Source organism: Tachypleus tridentatus, chromosome 3 (genome assembly GCF_004210375.1).
Source record: "Tachypleus tridentatus isolate NWPU-2018 chromosome 3, ASM421037v1, whole genome shotgun sequence".
In the NCBI taxonomy this organism is placed as follows: domain Eukaryota; kingdom Metazoa; phylum Arthropoda; class Merostomata; order Xiphosura; family Limulidae; genus Tachypleus; species Tachypleus tridentatus.
In genome coordinates this window covers 30,142,524-30,160,394 of record NC_134827.1, presented here as the reverse complement: position 1 = coordinate 30,160,394, position 17,871 = coordinate 30,142,524, and the positions used below count along the sequence as shown (strand labels likewise).

General features: G+C 31.9%; 1 protein-coding gene across 1 annotated transcript; it reads right to left on the bottom strand.

The window, feature by feature from the left end:
- Positions 1-12: 12 nt before the first annotated feature.
- Positions 13-12,523, bottom strand: LOC143246624 (large ribosomal subunit protein P1-like). Its single transcript, XM_076493662.1, has 5 exons — positions 11,917-12,523; positions 8,928-8,988; positions 7,473-7,601; positions 1,191-1,250; positions 13-196 (listed from the first exon to the last, which is right to left on the bottom strand). The coding sequence occupies exons 1-5, from the start codon at positions 11,986-11,988 to the stop codon at positions 183-185; spliced, it is 336 nt and encodes a 111-aa protein (XP_076349777.1). The 5' UTR covers positions 11,989-12,523; the 3' UTR covers positions 13-182.
- Positions 12,524-17,871: the final 5,348 nt, after the last annotated feature.

The window sequence follows — 17,871 nt, the reverse complement described above, 5'->3', positions numbered from 1 at the left end:
GAAACAAAGAACTATAAATGTTTACCATTTTATTTCATATCAGCCATAGAAATAACATTCCTATATGTTACACATCTTTCTCTTGACTAGAAACTACAATTAAAAGATAGCATAATCCAAAAAGTTATTTTTAAAATAATCAATCTGAATTTTCTGTGAATATTCCTCAGACTTGGAGACTCCTAGTCAAAGAGGCCTAAAAGAAAAGTTAAATATTTTGATATAATTGTCAATGTTAATAGGTCATAGGGTTGCTTTAAAAAATCTTTTTAACACTTTTAATCATTTATTTGACTCGAGAAAAACTGTCACTGCAGTATTGTTTCGTTTATGCCATGATATACTGACAGTTGTGTATCTAAGATTTTAATTTTAGAAACAAAATCTCAAAATCAATATATACAAGATCACAGAAGTTTATGGTATAATATTTAAATTAATAAAATAAAAATTTGCTATTTTAAATTCTTAGGTTCTATAATGATTATGCAATGACTAAACAGATAATGCAAGTTATAGCCAATGGGATGCCATTCAGACATCATAAGCTGTTCTACTAAAGAAAGTTCAAAGAACTCAAAATATAAAATAACTGTTACACCATTATCTGTGCAGAAGTGTTTAAAAGCTCTATACTGGCTAGTGACGAAAGAAAAACATTTTACACTGTTCAAGCACAACAGTGGAACCTCTGATTTTAACTTAGGGAACTTTGTACGTAATTACAGACACAAATTAATGTTTCATCAAAATTTGTATCAAAACACAATGAAAGGCTTTACACAATTTTTAGTTGAAAGTTCGTGTTCATTAAAAGTATTAAATATAAATTTTACATTGACCGACAAGGTGTATGAAAACCTAACTCACCAAATCCCGTATCTTATGTAAACTTAACTCACCAAATCCCATATCTTATGAAAACCTAACTCACCAAATCCCATATCTTATGAAAACCTAACTCACCAAATCCCATATCTTATGAAAACCTAACTCACCAAATCCCATATCTTATGAAAACTTAACTCACCAAATCCCATATCTTATGAAAACTTAACTCACCAAATCCCATATCTTATGAAAACCTAACTCACCAAATCCCATATCTTATGAAAACCTAACTCACCAAATCCCATATCTTATGAAAACTTAACTCACCAAATCCCATATCTTATGAAAACCTAACTCACCAAATCCCATATCTTCATCAGATTCCTCAGACTCTTCCTTAACGTCCTCCTTTTTAGCTTCTGAAATAAATAAATAAATTTATGAAAGATGTTTGTGCACAAACGAGGTTTCAGTTTTGTTAAAATACATTCTTAATTTTGAAGTGTCCTTAAACACTTAAATAAGTGTTTATAACAAAACACTTTTGTTGCATGTGATGTTTTATTATTAGATATGCATTACTGTTTAATGAAAGTGTTATAACTTAGGTAGTTTTAAGTATAGTACAAGTGTTAAATCTAGTTAGTTTTATAGTGATACTTTGTGTAGTTCAACTGTTGTAAATTGGCACTTGTAGTATCGTATGTTACTAGAAACTTAGGTTTCTTGTGTTAACTGAGTGTTTATAACATATCTTAAATTGTGGAATGTTCTAGGCCTCTGTTGGACTATTAACTGCATTCAAAATGTAGTCTGAGATGGCTAATTGAATAGTTCTATCTAGACTGTATGACTAAGTTTGGCCATAAAAAGCATATAACAGCAATCGTTAAAGTGAAAGAATTACAGATTGTTTTATCACAGAACAGAGAAAAAATAATTTTTCTTGCCACTCATATTATGAAATAACTATACTAACCTGTGTAGACTTCGAAAAATAGAATAATTACTTGAAGCTCTGAATACAACTGTGATAACTAACAAGGTAATGCACATTTGTTCATATTTTTTACATGTTTTAATATATTACTTTTAAAATAAGGGTATTTTGTGCCATTTGTTTGTTGTCAAAATTTATCACCAAGTCATAGATACTTACTGTGAGGAATCCAACCCATACACAAAAACCTTACATCTAATAACCTACATGAATAAGTGATATTAGAAGTATACATAAATAACTAACAAATAAGCCTAACTGCAGTGATGGTGAAAATACTGTAGAGGTCATAACCTCACAGTATAACCATGTTCAATAACTGACATGTGGATAGTACTGGGTGAGCAAGTTGGGCTTAAAGATTTTGTTAAACAACAAGAACTTAGGGGAAAATGACACAGTGAAAAATGGAAGAAACAATAAGAGTGCAAACTGAAAGTGAATAAAGTGAGAGAAGCACAACTACGGTGCAAACTAAAAGAGGCTAAAGTGAGAGAAGTACAACTACAGTGCAAACTGAAAGAGAATAAAGTGAGAGAAGCACAACTACAGTGCAAACTGAAAGAGGCTAAAGTGAGAGAAGCACAACTATGGTGCAAACTAAAAGAGGCTAAAGTGAGAGAAGTACAACTACAGTGCAAACTGAAAGAGAATAATGTGAGAGAAGCACAACTACAGTGCAAACTGAAAGAGAATAAAGTGAGAGAAGCACAACTACGGTGCAAACTAAAAGAGGCTAAAGTGAGAGAAGTACAACTACAGTGCAAACTGAAAGAGAATAATGTGAGAGAAGTACAACTACAGTGCAAACTGAAAGAGAATAAAGTGAGAGAAGCACAACTACAGTGCAAACTGAAAGAGAATAAAGTGAGAGAAGCACAACTACAGTGCAAACTGAAAGAGAATAAAGTGAGAGAAGCACAACTACAGTGCAAACTGAAAGAGAAAGTGAGAAGCACAACTACGGTGCAAACTGAAAGAGAAAGTGAGAGAAGCACAAATATGGTGCAAACTGAAAGAGAATAAAGTGAGAGAAGCACAACTACAGTGCAAACTGAAAGAGAATAAAGTGAGAGAAGCACAACTACAGTGCAAACTGAAAGAGAAAGTGAGAGAAGCACAACTACGGTGCAAACTGAAAGAGAAAGTGAGAGAAGCACAACTACGGTGCAAACTGAAAGAGAAAGTGAGAGAAGCACAACTACGGTGCAAACTGAAAGAGAAAGTGAGAGAAGCACAACTACGGTGCAAACTGAAAGAGAAAGTGAGAGAAGCACAACTACGGTGCAAACTGAAAGAGAAAGTGAGAGAAGCACAACTCTGGTTACAAACTGAAAGAGAAAGTGAGAGAAGCACAAATCTGGTTACAAACTAAAAGAGAAAGTGAGAGAAGCACAACTACGGTGCAAACTGAAAGAGAAAGTGAGAGAAGCACAACTACGGTGCAAACTGAAAGAGAAAGTGAGAGAAGCACAACTACGGTGCAAACTGAAAGAGAAAGTGAGAGAAGCACAAATACGGTGCAAACTAAAAGAGAAAGTGAGAGAAGCACAAATCTGTTACAAACTGAAAGAGAATAAAGTGAGAGAAGCACAACTACAGTGCAAACTGAAAGAGAATAAAGTGAGAGAAGCACAACTACAGTGCAAACTGAAAGAGAATAAAGTGAGAGAAGCACAACTACAGTGCAAACTGAAAGAGAAAGTGAGAGAAGCACAACTACGGTGCAAACTGAAAGAGAAAGTGAGAGAAGCACAACCACGGTTAAAACTGAAAGAGAAAGTGAGAGAAGCACAACACGGTTACAAACTGAAAGAGAAAGTGAGAGAAGCACAAATCTGATTACAAACTAAAAGAGGCTAAAGTGAGAGAAGCACAACTACGGTGCAAACTGAAAGAGAAAGTGAGAGAAGCACAACTACGGTGCAAACTAAAAGAGGCTAAAGTGAGAGAAGCACAACCACGGTTCAAACTGAAAGAGACTAAAGTGAGAGAAGCACAACTACGGTGCAAACTGAAAGAGAATAAAGTGAGAGAAGCACAACTACGGTGCAAACTGAAAGAGACTAAAGTGAGAGAAGTACAACTACGGTGCAAACTGAAAGAGAAAGTGAGAGAAGCACAACTACGGTGCAAACTGAAAGAGAAAGTGAGAGAAGCACAACTACGGTGCAAACTGAAAGAGAAAGTGAGAGAAGCACAACTACAGTGCAAACTGAAAGAGAAAGTGAGAGAAGCACAAATACGGTGCAAACTAAAAGAGGCTAAAGTGAGAGAAGCACAACTACGGTGCAAACTGAAAGAGAAAGTGAGAGAAGCACAACTACGGTGCAAACTAAAAGAGGCTAAAGTGAGAGAAGCACAACTACAGTGCAAACTGAAAGAGACTAAAGTGAGAGAAGCACAACTACAGTGCAAACTGAAAGAGAATAAAGTGAGAGAAGCACAAATACGGTGCAAACTGAAAGAGAATAAAGTGAGAGAAGCACAACTACAGTGCAAACTGAAAGAGAATAAAGTGAGAGAAGTACAACTACAGTGCAAACTGAAAGAGAAAGTGAGAGAAGCACAACTACAGTGCAAACTGAAAGAGAATAAAGTGAGAGAAGTACAACTACAGTGCAAACTGAAAGAGACTAAAGTGAGAGAAGTACAACTACAGTGCAAACTGAAAGAGACTAAAGTGAGAGACTGGAAATAGAGAAAGTAAAAGTACAAGCTGGGATCATGAAGCTAATCCAACAGAAAGACACAAGACCAAAGAATTATAATGGTGTAAGGGCCAGCCGTATAAATCTAACGAACAGAAAGACGACAGATTTTTTTCTTTCCTGAAGAGATATGAAAGATTCACCCAACTGGGACAAATGTGACTGAGCAATCTGTCTCAGCTCATTTCTCACAAGAAAAAGACTTATAATTGCATGTGGGCATGACATCAGAAGATGCCAAAAAGTGGCCTTGCTAAAATGCTACTAATGCACTGCAGATTTTCACTAGAAGTTTATAGAAGCCAAACCTGGTGATGGATATACCAGTTCAGTTTGTTGCAAGTCCGTTGTGATACTTATCAAGGTGAACTGACATGGCAAAGTATGAAAACAGTTTTGAAGGATGCCAGATCTACTAATGCATGAACAGTTTATGATCCGGTGTTCCACTGTACTTAAAAGAGAGAGCACCAAAATATGTTGACAAGATGGTGAAACTTGCAGAACAACATGTGGAAGTCCATGGAGGGAGTATAACTGTTAAGTTCTAGAATAACCAGCCTAAGTCAAAACCACACATGGCTGAGCAGAAGCAGGATGCCACTAAAGGTGGCAAGAAGTCAACAGATAAATGGAGGAAGTGCGATGCTAGTTATATAATGAGGTAACGTTACGAGCAAGTGCAAATCCGTCACCAACGAGCGACTGCAGAAAGTTAAACATGAAACAGCTGGAATTACCGACAAAGATTCTTCTGTCAAGAAACAAGAAAACAGTGGCTGTCATCATGAGTGCTACTGCCAGATAGAAACAGAAAAGAGAAACATGCCAGGCTCACCACAAGAAGGAAGTGTTATAACAATGATCAAACAGTACATGATCAAAGGTCAGCTCAAGTTAACAAACAAGTCAACAATGCCACCAGTGACTGTAAAATGTGAAGTACACCAAGAGGCAAAGAAGTGAATGTCTTAAGAGAAACAGTCTAGTATTTGATAACAGTGAGGTACATCGATGTGTGCTGACTAATGGGACAGTGAGAAAGTGTGCCCATAGCAAGAATAAACAGGGACACCCAACTTTTTTTGTTCAAGTTATACCGATTAGTATCGCATAAATCCTGACTAATAATCCATATTATATGTAGGTTTTCAATTCTGTGTTATATACTGCAATATTTTAAAAATCCTGATTTTCCCCTAGTGTGAGAAATGTGGCATTTTTTCTCTAACTTATTTACCATCCCTACAAAAAATACACAATTTTAGGTAAATAGCTCATTATAATATTGTCATCTCTCAGAAAAAGCAAATCTATCATAGTCAATGATTATTTGGTTGTAGACCATCAGACAGAAAATCATACCCTTGTTACTAAACCCACCTATCCTTTCTTTCATGATTTGTCAGTTGATTTCTCTTACATTTAATACTATATTATTTATAACTAATAGAAAGGCAAGGTTTTTATCTATCAAATGATGTATCAAGAAAATCATTTCTACAGAAAACACTTGGATGAGCTTGTAATGGCATCTAATATTCTATATTATCTGGTGCATTATTTAACTAAATAAAAATTAGTTAGTGCACTACCACCATTAGTTTAAAACGTAGGCTACACCTCGTATAAATTTAAAAGTAGAGAAGATTACATAAAGTCTTACAGAAAAACTTCTGATGTTTGAGTATTTCACTCGTAAGTGTACAAATGATGTCTCGATTTTTAAGTTTGCAATATTACAAAATATACGTTAGTATTTTTTCACTGACTATATTGTATGTAAATAAGAAAAAATGACAAAGATTCTGTCAAGAAAACAAAATTCTTGACTATGCATCACAAACTATGCCAGGATACATCATGAATGTCTTCATTTTAACCTACAACATAGAATATAAAATAACTGTTTAGAGATTTATTCTTAAAACACTATAAAATAGTCTATTCAATTACAATACTTTTACTCTTATGTCAAGTTTAAATGAATCATGGAACTTAAAATAATTATTTTACTCCTGTGATTGCACAGTAAGTGAATGTGAGCTACATAAATGTGAAATACTAGACCAATATAAACAATGTTTAAATATTTTAACTACAAATACATGAATAATTTAAATGAAACCTCCATTAACTGACTTCTATATCATGTACAGTAAATATATGAATATATGTATTTAATATTAAATTCCAGTTCTGTCCCACAGCCACAATTCTACTGTTGGACTGTTCACTTAACACTTGTTGAACCAAACATCTTACATAGCTTTGTAAATAATTTAGTTTCAATACCTGGGTGTTAAGTTTTCAATTCCACAGCACAATGATGTCTGTCAGTTTTCTTTTTGTTAAACAAAATGTCCTACACGTGCATACTTGAAATTGTGGACTTCACACTTTTATACCTGTGTATTTAAGATTCAAGTATGTGTACTGAAAGGTAAACATCATTAAACCTTATTCATTGCTTTTCTGGTTAATCTACAGGATGTCCCAAAAGTTAGTTGATGAAAGTGATAATAGTTTACAGGTTTTTAGACAACGACAACAAATATTGACTAGCACATGAAGATGATCGACTGAACGTCTTCAGTAATAACATAATGTTGAGAGCAAATATTTTGAAACGTTCCATAAATGTGTGTATACATTCAGCCTACTTTTCAGGCTGTAAAGAATTCTTTTTTTGTTTTCTGAATTGTAATTTTCTGTTAAATGAAATTTTATCAACATTTCATTCAAAACACAGAAAATGCTAATAAAGATAACAAAATCATTCTACACCTAATTATATACACTTAACATCACAAATATTTTTTTCAATCCAGCACTGTTCTTTCCATCAGTAGATTAACACACTTACACACACACACACACACACACACACCCTCCCTTCCAAAGGAACATACTAACTCTTTGAAACATACCTTCTTTTGGAGCTTCTTCGGTTACAGTTGCCGATACGCTAGCTACAGGACCGCCTTCTCCAACTCCAGACCCAACATTCATGATCAACTGCTTCAGGTCTATCCCTTCAAGAGCTTTGGCAAATAAACCTGAGTGGAAAAAAAAAAAGCCACATCTGACAATTCTGATAAACAGATTACCGAACGTAAAATTAGTAAAAAGTGTAACTTGTATTTGCCAATTTATTTTAGAGTAGAACAATAATTTAAAAATCTTCATAAACAAAAGCTATGAAATTTTGCTAAATGGAATAACAGAAAAATATAACTGTAATAGTGAAAAACATGTTAACACAAACATAGCGAATACATGTACAGTAACCAAATAAAGCTTCTCATAAGTTTTGATAAATAAATTCTATGGTATTAAACATAGGATAATTATATTTATTCACAAGGTTGCATTTACAGAACTGTAAAATGTTCCATTTGTTGCTATCATCCACACATTTCTTTCCACTGCAGTCAGTAACCATATAATAATAAAACTGACACTAACAAAAACCACTATTCGGTGAAAGATAACTTAGCAGGCAAAGAGAACACATTTCTCTTAGGTCATAATATCACGTACACCTGACTGGAATCTACTTAGACGTATCAAATACAAGATTTAAAACTTTATTTACCCTCTCTAATAGAGTGCCACCATGATGATGAGAAAAACCCACTTGTGGAGAAAAATGTATGTAAAAATGGCTGGTATGGGTAGAGAAAACTATGCAGAGGAGCAAACAATACAAAGGAATACCTTTATACCTATATTAATATATAATCAACATCTAAGCATACCCTCTACATTCCTACACTCAATTATACAACTGCCTTCAAACATGTGGTCAGCTAATGGTCAGTTAACTCTTTCTTTCTTTGTGAACCTGACGATGACCAAAATGTTGTTTGCTCCTCTACATAGTTTACTCCACCCATACCAGCTGTTTTTATGTATATATAGAGTACTACCAACATTTTAACAAAATAAATATAGAAAATTAAAGACCAAAAACCCATTATTACTTTAACTTTTATTGTACATTTCTCAACGTGCCGAGTTCTTCATTTTCACACAGAATACTAATATTCATCCCAGTAATTCAGCTCTTCTTGTCCCAGAAAATATTTCTATAAACAACCGATAAAACTGAATATAGTTTACTATATTGCCTAAAGCAAAGAAAGGTCTGAAAAGAGAACAACCCATTTGAAAATATCTAAAGTACTGTAGTATTCTAATGATTCACCTATTTGAAAGTCTCTTTCTGAGCTGTGTAGTCAAGTATGAAATCTGATACCAAATTTGTTGCATTATGCATGTAATGCTATCAAATTTTGGCAGTGGTATATATGCATGTACATTTATATTATGCACTACTTGGGTAACATGAAGCCACTAAATAACATTTATATAATTCTTACCTGGCCAGTACGGTTCAACCGACACATTTGCAGCTTTCAAAATTGTCTGTATTTTTTCGGCCTAAGAGTAAAAAATATCCAAATATTTATCCAAAACACTGATATCTGCAACATAACTGTCAAACTTCACTATCTTTGATAGTTTATTAATGTTCTGTACAAATAAAATATTTGTTTAAAACTATTAAATCATGTGTTTCTTCAACAGTAACAATATATGCATCAAATATTTTATCAAAAAGTTCTTGTATTTTGTCAATTTTATAAATTTTTCACAGTCTTCTTAGAGCCGACACACAAAGTACGTTTAAACGTATTTGGACAAATTATAATAATGTAGTGCTGTATAAAGATTATATATTTATTTACATGCTTTTGATGACAAGAAACCTATTTGAAATAAAAATGTAATCACAGAATGGCTGGTATGGGTATTTAACACTTTTATTGATAAACAGAGAACAATGTTTTGACCTTCCTAGGTCATCTTCAGGTTAACAGAACCCGACATAACATGCAGTAATATTTTTATATGTTCACTACCACTCAATGCGTTAACACAGTTTATGCCGAATTTGGCAAAAAACATGTAGAATGAGTTTTTAAAAATAGGCACATAACAAAATTTTGATATTTAGATTAAGAACCCTAACAATTTGTAGTACACATTAATTCCTTATTAGAACATTTTAACAAAATGATGTGTTAGTTCATTTCTAATCCACCAGTGATATAAAAGTTACAAAGAAAGGTAAGGTTAAACGTTACAGAAGACTTTTCTGTATTTCTAAACTAAAGCATGTACAATTGTCTCTAGAAGTTACCTATAAAATAAAATAAAAACAGCATTAATTTGAATTTATTCAATGGAGGCAGGAAACAGATAATATAGTGTATCCCAGGTAATATTTGGAATGAAATGTTTTATCTATTCCTATGTTCACTGAAGATTTATTTTTACTTTTACCATGCTACAAGTATTTCAGAATAAGTGTGGTCTGGGTGAACAAGTTTATATTGGTGCTTTCAAAATCATCAGTTGTCCATAAAATTCATAGTTTCAACATTCTGGTGCAAATGTTCATCTCAAGTTTCTTAAACTTGCATACTATTACACAGAATAACTGTCAAAATCAAATCAAATGAATGTGAAGGGCTGTATTTGAGTTATCTATCCAACAGAAGTTTAACCAATTCAAGATGCAATGCTACAACCAAAATATTCTTGTTAAAACTATATTTATATTTGAGCATTGAAAGCTTAAAACACATGACTCGTAATATTTAAGTCTAACTTTTCATACCACTGCTCAAAGTGATCATCCAAACAGTTTTTCCTTGATTTTAATGTAATAATTTTCCTATACTAAAAATTTATTTCCTATAAGTAATTATCTTCTCTCACATAAATAGCTATTTTCATTCAGTGTTGCCACCTATATGGAAAAATGTTTTCACATGTGTCACAGCCCTTTTATCTCCCCTCAACTGGTTTTGACTGATTTCAGTGCATCTCTCATGCAAATTAACGAGACAACCTTCTACCAAAAAGAGCATGACACACCCCCATGATCCCTCGTGACTCTCTTTTATTTAATTCTGCCAAACTATCACTTCAAGTTTTAGCAGCTGGAAGCTAAGTTGCTGTAACAACACAAGATAAAACTTAATAAAAGAAAGAATTATCCATTGAAAGTCTCAAAGCACAAATTACTACAACATCATATCAAATGAATAATGACTCTTTGTAGATAAATCTTAGGTAAAGATTCCACAGGTAATGCTTGAGAGAGGCCTACACAGATTGCCAAGTGTGATGATCTTCCAACTAGTTTGGTGTCTCAACCAGAGTGCCATGGCACACAAGGGTACTGCAAAATATTATATCCATAACACTATCCCTTGACTATGCCATTATTAACCAGGCTATAAAATGAAATGGGTGGTATGGTAATCCTAGACTAGGGGTTTCTTCAGCAAAATACAAATTGAGAAAACTGAACTAAGTTATCAGTTATAACCTTGAACAGTTTAACAGCCACACTAAATAACCTTGAGATTGTTTATTAACACATAATAATCCATAAACACTGGGCAAATGACATTTACATGCTCACTGGCAAATACAAGAGGCTCTAGTTGATTGCCACCTATATGATACTGCCTATATATATGAACTAAAAAAAATTTAACTCAAACATTCAATACTTAAGTATTTATATTACAGTTCTGCACACATTGGCTTGACATTGTAAATCACAAATGAATAAATAACTTGTACATCCGATATCACAATATCATGTGAATATTAAGTTACATCATATAACGTTTCAGAACATGAAACCTGCTGGTCCATCTTGTAAACTAAAGTAAAACTCTTAACTAAATTTTAAAAAGTCTTAAAGCCAGCCATTATCACCCACATACTTAAAGGTTTTTCTTAAATTTTAGTGCTTTCACAACAACCAAAAGGCAACAGCCCTGTTAAAACGATAAAAATGTCTCAGCTGAAAATGACTCCCACCCTTTCCTGCAACCCTATTTGTGTCACCTAATCCACTTATTCTCACTGTTAACAGTGAAAAAAAAATTCAACACTACCAGTTCCATTTACAGTTTGAAACACCTCAATCAGATCACCCCTAACTCTTCTTTTAATTTTAGATTTCATATTTACAAAAAAACAAACAAAAAAACTTTCATTTCTGAAAATGTAAATAAATCCTTGATTTTCAATTATGAAAACAATAAAAAGCACTTCTGTTCCTCAATCATTTAAAATACTTAAACTGGATAAAATATTTAAAGCCTGTACCATAAAAATTATGTATATATAACTCACTGATTAAATAACTGTATAACATTTCAAATATCTCTAAAAACTGTGATCGAAGATTGTTACTCAGTAAAATTTAAAAATGTTCAATTTAACTTAGGATTTTAAAAAGCAAGAACTTAAAGCTGAAACAGAAGAACAAATCAACCTTACTGTAATGGCTACATCATCATCATAAAGTATTAATGCACTGTAAACGCAAGCAAGCTCGTCTTCGCTGGCCATTGGAAATTATCTGAACTTCGATAAAATATAACGTCGTACTTTTCGGACGTTAACGTAGTATTTGATATCAAGATAGACAAATTTCGCCTTCCTCCCTCTTTAATTTAGCGACATCTATGAATATTATTCTTATGTGCTATGTACGGGAACGCTTTCAAATTTACAAATATATCACTACATTCTTCTGGTCCAAAATACAGCTAATAAAGTTCCAGAATATCCAAATATTATTGTACTTAAAAATACCGTACTCTTTAGTGTTGACGCCAATATTTATTTAAATTGCCCATTGCATAAAAGCGAATGAAAAACAGTAAGAGACGCCGAAATAGGCCTAGTTTAATGGGTTTTGTACACGCAGTTATTTGACTATCTTGCATTCTTATATCAATATAATATTTCTGATAAACGAAATACGTATAATAGACTATATTAAACTTAAAGGGCCTCAAATATCTAAATTAAACGAATAAAATGATCTGTGGAGACTACAGTAAAGTACTATTAGTAGCAGAAAAAAACGACCAAGCCATCTGCTTTAATGTTTGAAATACGAAAAAGGAAAATTAATTCAATATTAATAAGTGTTGTAAATATGCCGTAAATAAATATTTGATACATATGTAATTATTAGTTGAATCATATTTTACAGAGATATCTATTATTCATGAATACATATTAAAACTTCACCTTTTGCGATATGATACAGTTTTGTTAATTTATATATGTATATTGTATATAGATATACATACGTGTTGTCACTATACACACACAATATGTTACTCATCAAATTATCGACAAGACTTGGCATTTTCAAATTTTGTGTATCGCTGAAATTCGTTTCATATATGATAATTTTTTTTGTGTAATAGCAAAATTGCAGTAATTATTTTTCTTCGTAATTTAACGTGTAAGTAATAAAGACATGACTAATGAAATGGTACTCAATGGATTATGCAAAAGTACACAGCAGATAGACCGATGTGGTTTTGCTGTAAGATAACACACACACACACATGTAAGAATAAGCATTTCAAATACCAGTATGTACGTCTTATTTAGTATACACACGTTGTAACTTCGTGGAAAAGTCTTTTAAGTGTTCTCAATATAAGAACTTAACATTTCCAAAAAAGTTGATAGACCAAATACTTTTAATAACAACGTTACTACTAATTAGAACCTGGTATTAATTACTTGATGGTTAGATTGCTCGACTCGCAATATGCGGTTCGCGGGTTCGAATCCTTGTCGCCGAACATGTTCACCTAGTCTCGCTCTTTCATCCATAATGGCGTTATAATGTGAAGGCCAATATCACTATTCGTTAGTAAAAGAGTAGTGGGTGGTCTTAACTAACTTCTCTCCTTCTAGTCTTTACAGAACCAACCAGATTATTTAAAACATATGATGGTAGTTTTTATCTCTAAAACGCTGTTAATAGCTTCTTTTATAGCAACGCCACAGAATTTAGACTAACAGTTTCTTGTCATTACTTCCACGCAATTGGAGCAGCCATTACCAATGCTAATTTCTTAAGCTAATATCATGCGACGCTGAGCTCTTTAATTCAGGTAATTTTATAAAAAATAGTAAATTTATACTGAAAAGTTGTCAATTGATAATTAATAATAACCTTCCATCCGCATTATTCTTTTGAAAGCTTGAGCTAGAAAGTGCTAATCTAATTAGCTTGGCCTAACTTGTACAACACAATCTACACTTCCTTTAACCTTATAGTTTTGTTGTCCTAAATCAGACCCGAATGACAGAAACTTTTTTTAAAAATGTTTAATTTTGCTTTTAGGTGAAGTTGTAATATAACTGTTACAACAAAACTCAAGTCACTTTTTGCATAGGCGTGTGCAAAAATTTTGGTCAAAAATAAGGGATTTTTGTTGAATAACTTTGCACACTTGTTTTATATTTACACAAACTAAGACTTGTAACTGTAGGTTAAAAGGGCTCTATCGGTATGAAAGAGGCCTATAAATTTTTAAAATGTTTTTTTATCAAATAAAGTGTCCATACTTTGGGTGCGAGGAAAAAAATAGGAGTACACTTGATCAAATTTGGAAATATTATATCTCAGGTATTTTTAACGGATTGTCTTGAAAGTTGGTGTGTGGCGTAAAGGTCCAGTAGCGCACATCCACTGAAAATATGTGATGCTTTGATTTACCACAGTTCGAAATACAGCAAGTGGAAAATCGTTAAACTATTACTCAAATTAATAACACACGGTGTGTCCTGATGTAAGTTGTGTTGGCCGTACGACACACTACCGTATGTCTTGATGTATACAGTTTTGGAAGGTTAATTTACACGTTTATTATGTAGATATCTGCATATATCTATAGTACTCTGTTGCATATACGTATATGTTTCGATGTATATGTAGAGTTTACTTTTAACATATGTTTTAAATTTCTGTTAAAAATAGCAACAACAAAGTTTTATTTTATTCACTGTGCCCTTACTAGTACAGCGGTATGTCTCCCGATTTACAACGCTAAAATCAAGGGTTCGATTTCTCTCGGTGGGCTCAGCAGATAGCCCGATGTGGCTTTGCTATAAGAAACCACACATTTTATTTACTGTCATAATGTTAATTATTATTAGGTATTCCCTCCTAAAACAGATAGGTATCTCCAAGATAATCAGTTATTTTATAATAATTTTATCTCATTATAAGTTATATTGCTTTATGTTATTTATTTTGCTGTTGTTTTAAAATGACTTACTATTGTTTAGTAAGGATAAAAGTGTGACTTTTAGTTTTAATATTTAAAGGGTTGTTTTCTCACGCATTTGTGTTTGTTTCTAGAACAGTATATGCACTTGTTTGTAGGTTGTTTTTGTTTTATGTGTTTTACTTAGTTCACTTAATTGTTAAGAGTTATTTTCGTAAGTTTTCTCTGTTAAGGGGTAGTTTTGTTAGTGCTACTAGGACTACTGTTAGTTATCCCCTTCTAAAGAAGATATTTACCCCTTTGTTAAAGGGTACAATTCATTTTGAATGTTTCATTTTTTAAAATTAAGCAAGAATACACTTCCTTCGTATGTATTATGTATTATTTTTCTCCAAACTAATTGGTGAAATCCACTAAAATAAAATATTTTGATTATGATTTGCTAATGATTTATATTAAAACAACAATTTCTGTCAAAGTAACGAGTTTGCTTACTAGATGACGCCACCATAGGTACGTTCCTTTTTTGTTTCTTTGTTATGGAGTACAAAACTACTCAATGTCTTATCTGTACTATGCTCGCTGCGAGTACCGAACCAAATTTTCAGCGTAATAAGCCCAGAGATTTACCACTAAGCCAATAAAAGCTTTTTTTCCACTAACAGTCTGTGTGGTTTGATAGCAGTGCCATTTACAGAACGTGATGGATTGTGTAAGCCTAGTTCGTTCGAACATTTAAGTATTTGCTATTTTATAATTAAAAGCTTATTGACAATCAAATGAATTAAACATAAGTGCATCTTTTGTATAATGTTAAGTTACGGTATCAACCGCCAATTCTTCGGTTGTTTTAATTGAATACTAGGGTTTGATCATCGCTTTTATAAGACACTCCCAGATTCAAAATATACAGCATGGTTATGCGGTAACGGGCCTTGGATTCACAACCGACACAATAATCATTAAATCACGTTATGCCTGTTTTGTATAATTCTACACCTACAACCGAAACAAAAACGACAAGCACGATTCACACAAGTGTTATGTGGTCACTATTTTCACCAAACGTAGAATTTCCACATTAAGGGATAAACCTCGTCTTAGGTTTACCAAGACCAGTTGAGTTAAAATAGAAAGATTACATAATTAAAAGATGTGACAAAACCTTGTGTTTAATTATGATTAAACATTCAGTATGTGCTTTAAATATATTTAATAAGAGATACTTCGTAAGTTCATAAAGTGTGCAGAAATTAGAAAAAAGTAGGTTCGAAAACAGAGAATTTAACACTCATCTGCTGCTGTATAACTTACTAGATTCATTGATTATAAAATAAGTATACAATTTTTAGAATTAAAACTATAAGTAAACGGTTTTATTTCAAACCGTTTTAAAGTAGCTTATTAAAAAAATATTTCGAGACAAGTTTGGCAATATTTGACAACTGGGAAAAGTAATACGTTTTTCCATAATGACTAAGTATATTAAGTTCCGGAGATTGTATGTCTAGAATGTGAAAAGTACAACGGTTTTTTTTTATATACTGTATTGGTAAAATAATTTCTAAGCTTCAGATAAATTTCTAAATATTAAGTAGAATTAAATGGGAGTTTCTGAAGTTTTTTACCTGAATTATGAATGGATAATATTTTAACAGCTTTATTATGGTTATTTATAGTGAACAGATTACGTATGTTGCAACTTGTACCCTGGGATCTTTTTAGTTGATTCAGCGTTTTTTTTTTGTTTCAGTTTGTTTTTGTTTCATTTGTTTTTGTTTCAGTTTGTTTTTGTTTCAATTTGATTTTGTTTCAGTTTGTTTTTATTTCATTTGTTTTTGTTTCAGTTTGTTTTTGTTTCGGTTTGTTTTTGTTTCATTTGTTTTTGTTTCATTTGTTTTGTTTCATTTGTTTTGTTTCAGTTTGTTTTTGTTTCAATTTATTTTTGTTTCATTTGTTTTTGTTTCGGTTTGTTTTTGTTTCATTTGTTTTTGTTTCAGTTTATTTTTGTTTCATTTGTTTTTGTTTCAGTTTGTTTTTGTTTCAGTTTATTTTTGTTTCATTTGTTTTTGTTACAGTTTGTTTTTGTGTCAGTTTGTTCTTGTTTCATTTGTTTTTGTTTCAGTTTGTTTTTGTTTCAGTTTATTTTTGTTTCATTTGTTTTTGTTACAGTTTGTTTTTGTGTCAGTTTGTTTTTGTTTCAGTTTGTTTTTGTTTCGGTTTGTTTTTGTTTCTGTTAGTTTTAGTTTGTTTTTGTTTTTGTTTCAGTTTGTTTTTGTTTCACTTGTTTTTGTTTCAGTTTGTTTTTTTGTTTCAGTTTGTTTTTATTTCATTTGTTTTTGTTTCACTTGTTTTTGTTTCAGTTTGTTTTTGTTTCAGTTTGTTTTTATTTCATTTGTTTTTGTTTCAGTTTGTTTTTGTTTCATTTGTTTTTGTTTCACTTGTTTTTGTTTCATTTGCTTTGTTTCATTTGTTTTTGTTTCAGTTTGTTTTTGTGTCAGTTTGTTTTTGTTTCATTTGTTTTTGTTTCAGTTTGTTTTTGTTTCATTTGTTTTTGTTTCACTTGTTTTTGTTTCAATTTGTTTTTGTTTCAGTTTGTTTTTGTTTCATTTGTTTTTGTTTCTGTTTGTTTGAGTTTTAGTTTGTTTTTGTTTCATTTGTTTTTGTTTCAATTTGTTTTTGTTTCAGTTTGTTTTGTTTCTGTTTGTTTGAGTTTTAGTTTGTTTTTGTTTCTGTTTGTTTGAGTTTTAGTTTGTTTTTGTTTCAGTTTGTTTTTGTTTCATTTACTTTTGTTTCAGTTTGTTTTTGTTTCATTTACTTTCGTTTCAGTTTGTTTTTGTTTCATTTGTTTTTGTTTCTGTTTGTTTTTGTTTTAGTTTGTTTTTGTTTTTGTTTCAGTTTGTTTTTGTTTCATTTACTTTTGTTTCAGTTTGATTTTGTTTCATTTGTTTTTGTTTCACTTGTTTTTGTTTCAGTTTGTTTTTGTTTCAATTTGTTTTTGTTTCAGTTTGTTTTTGTGTCAGTTTGTTTTTGTTTCGGTTTGTTTTTGTTTCAGTTTATTTTTGTTTCATTTGTTTTTGTTTCATTTGTTTTTGTTTCAGTTTGTTTTTGTTTCAGTTTATTTTGGTTTCATTTGTTTTTGTTTCAGTTTGTTTTTGTTTTATTTGTTTTTGTTTCAGTTTGTTTTTGA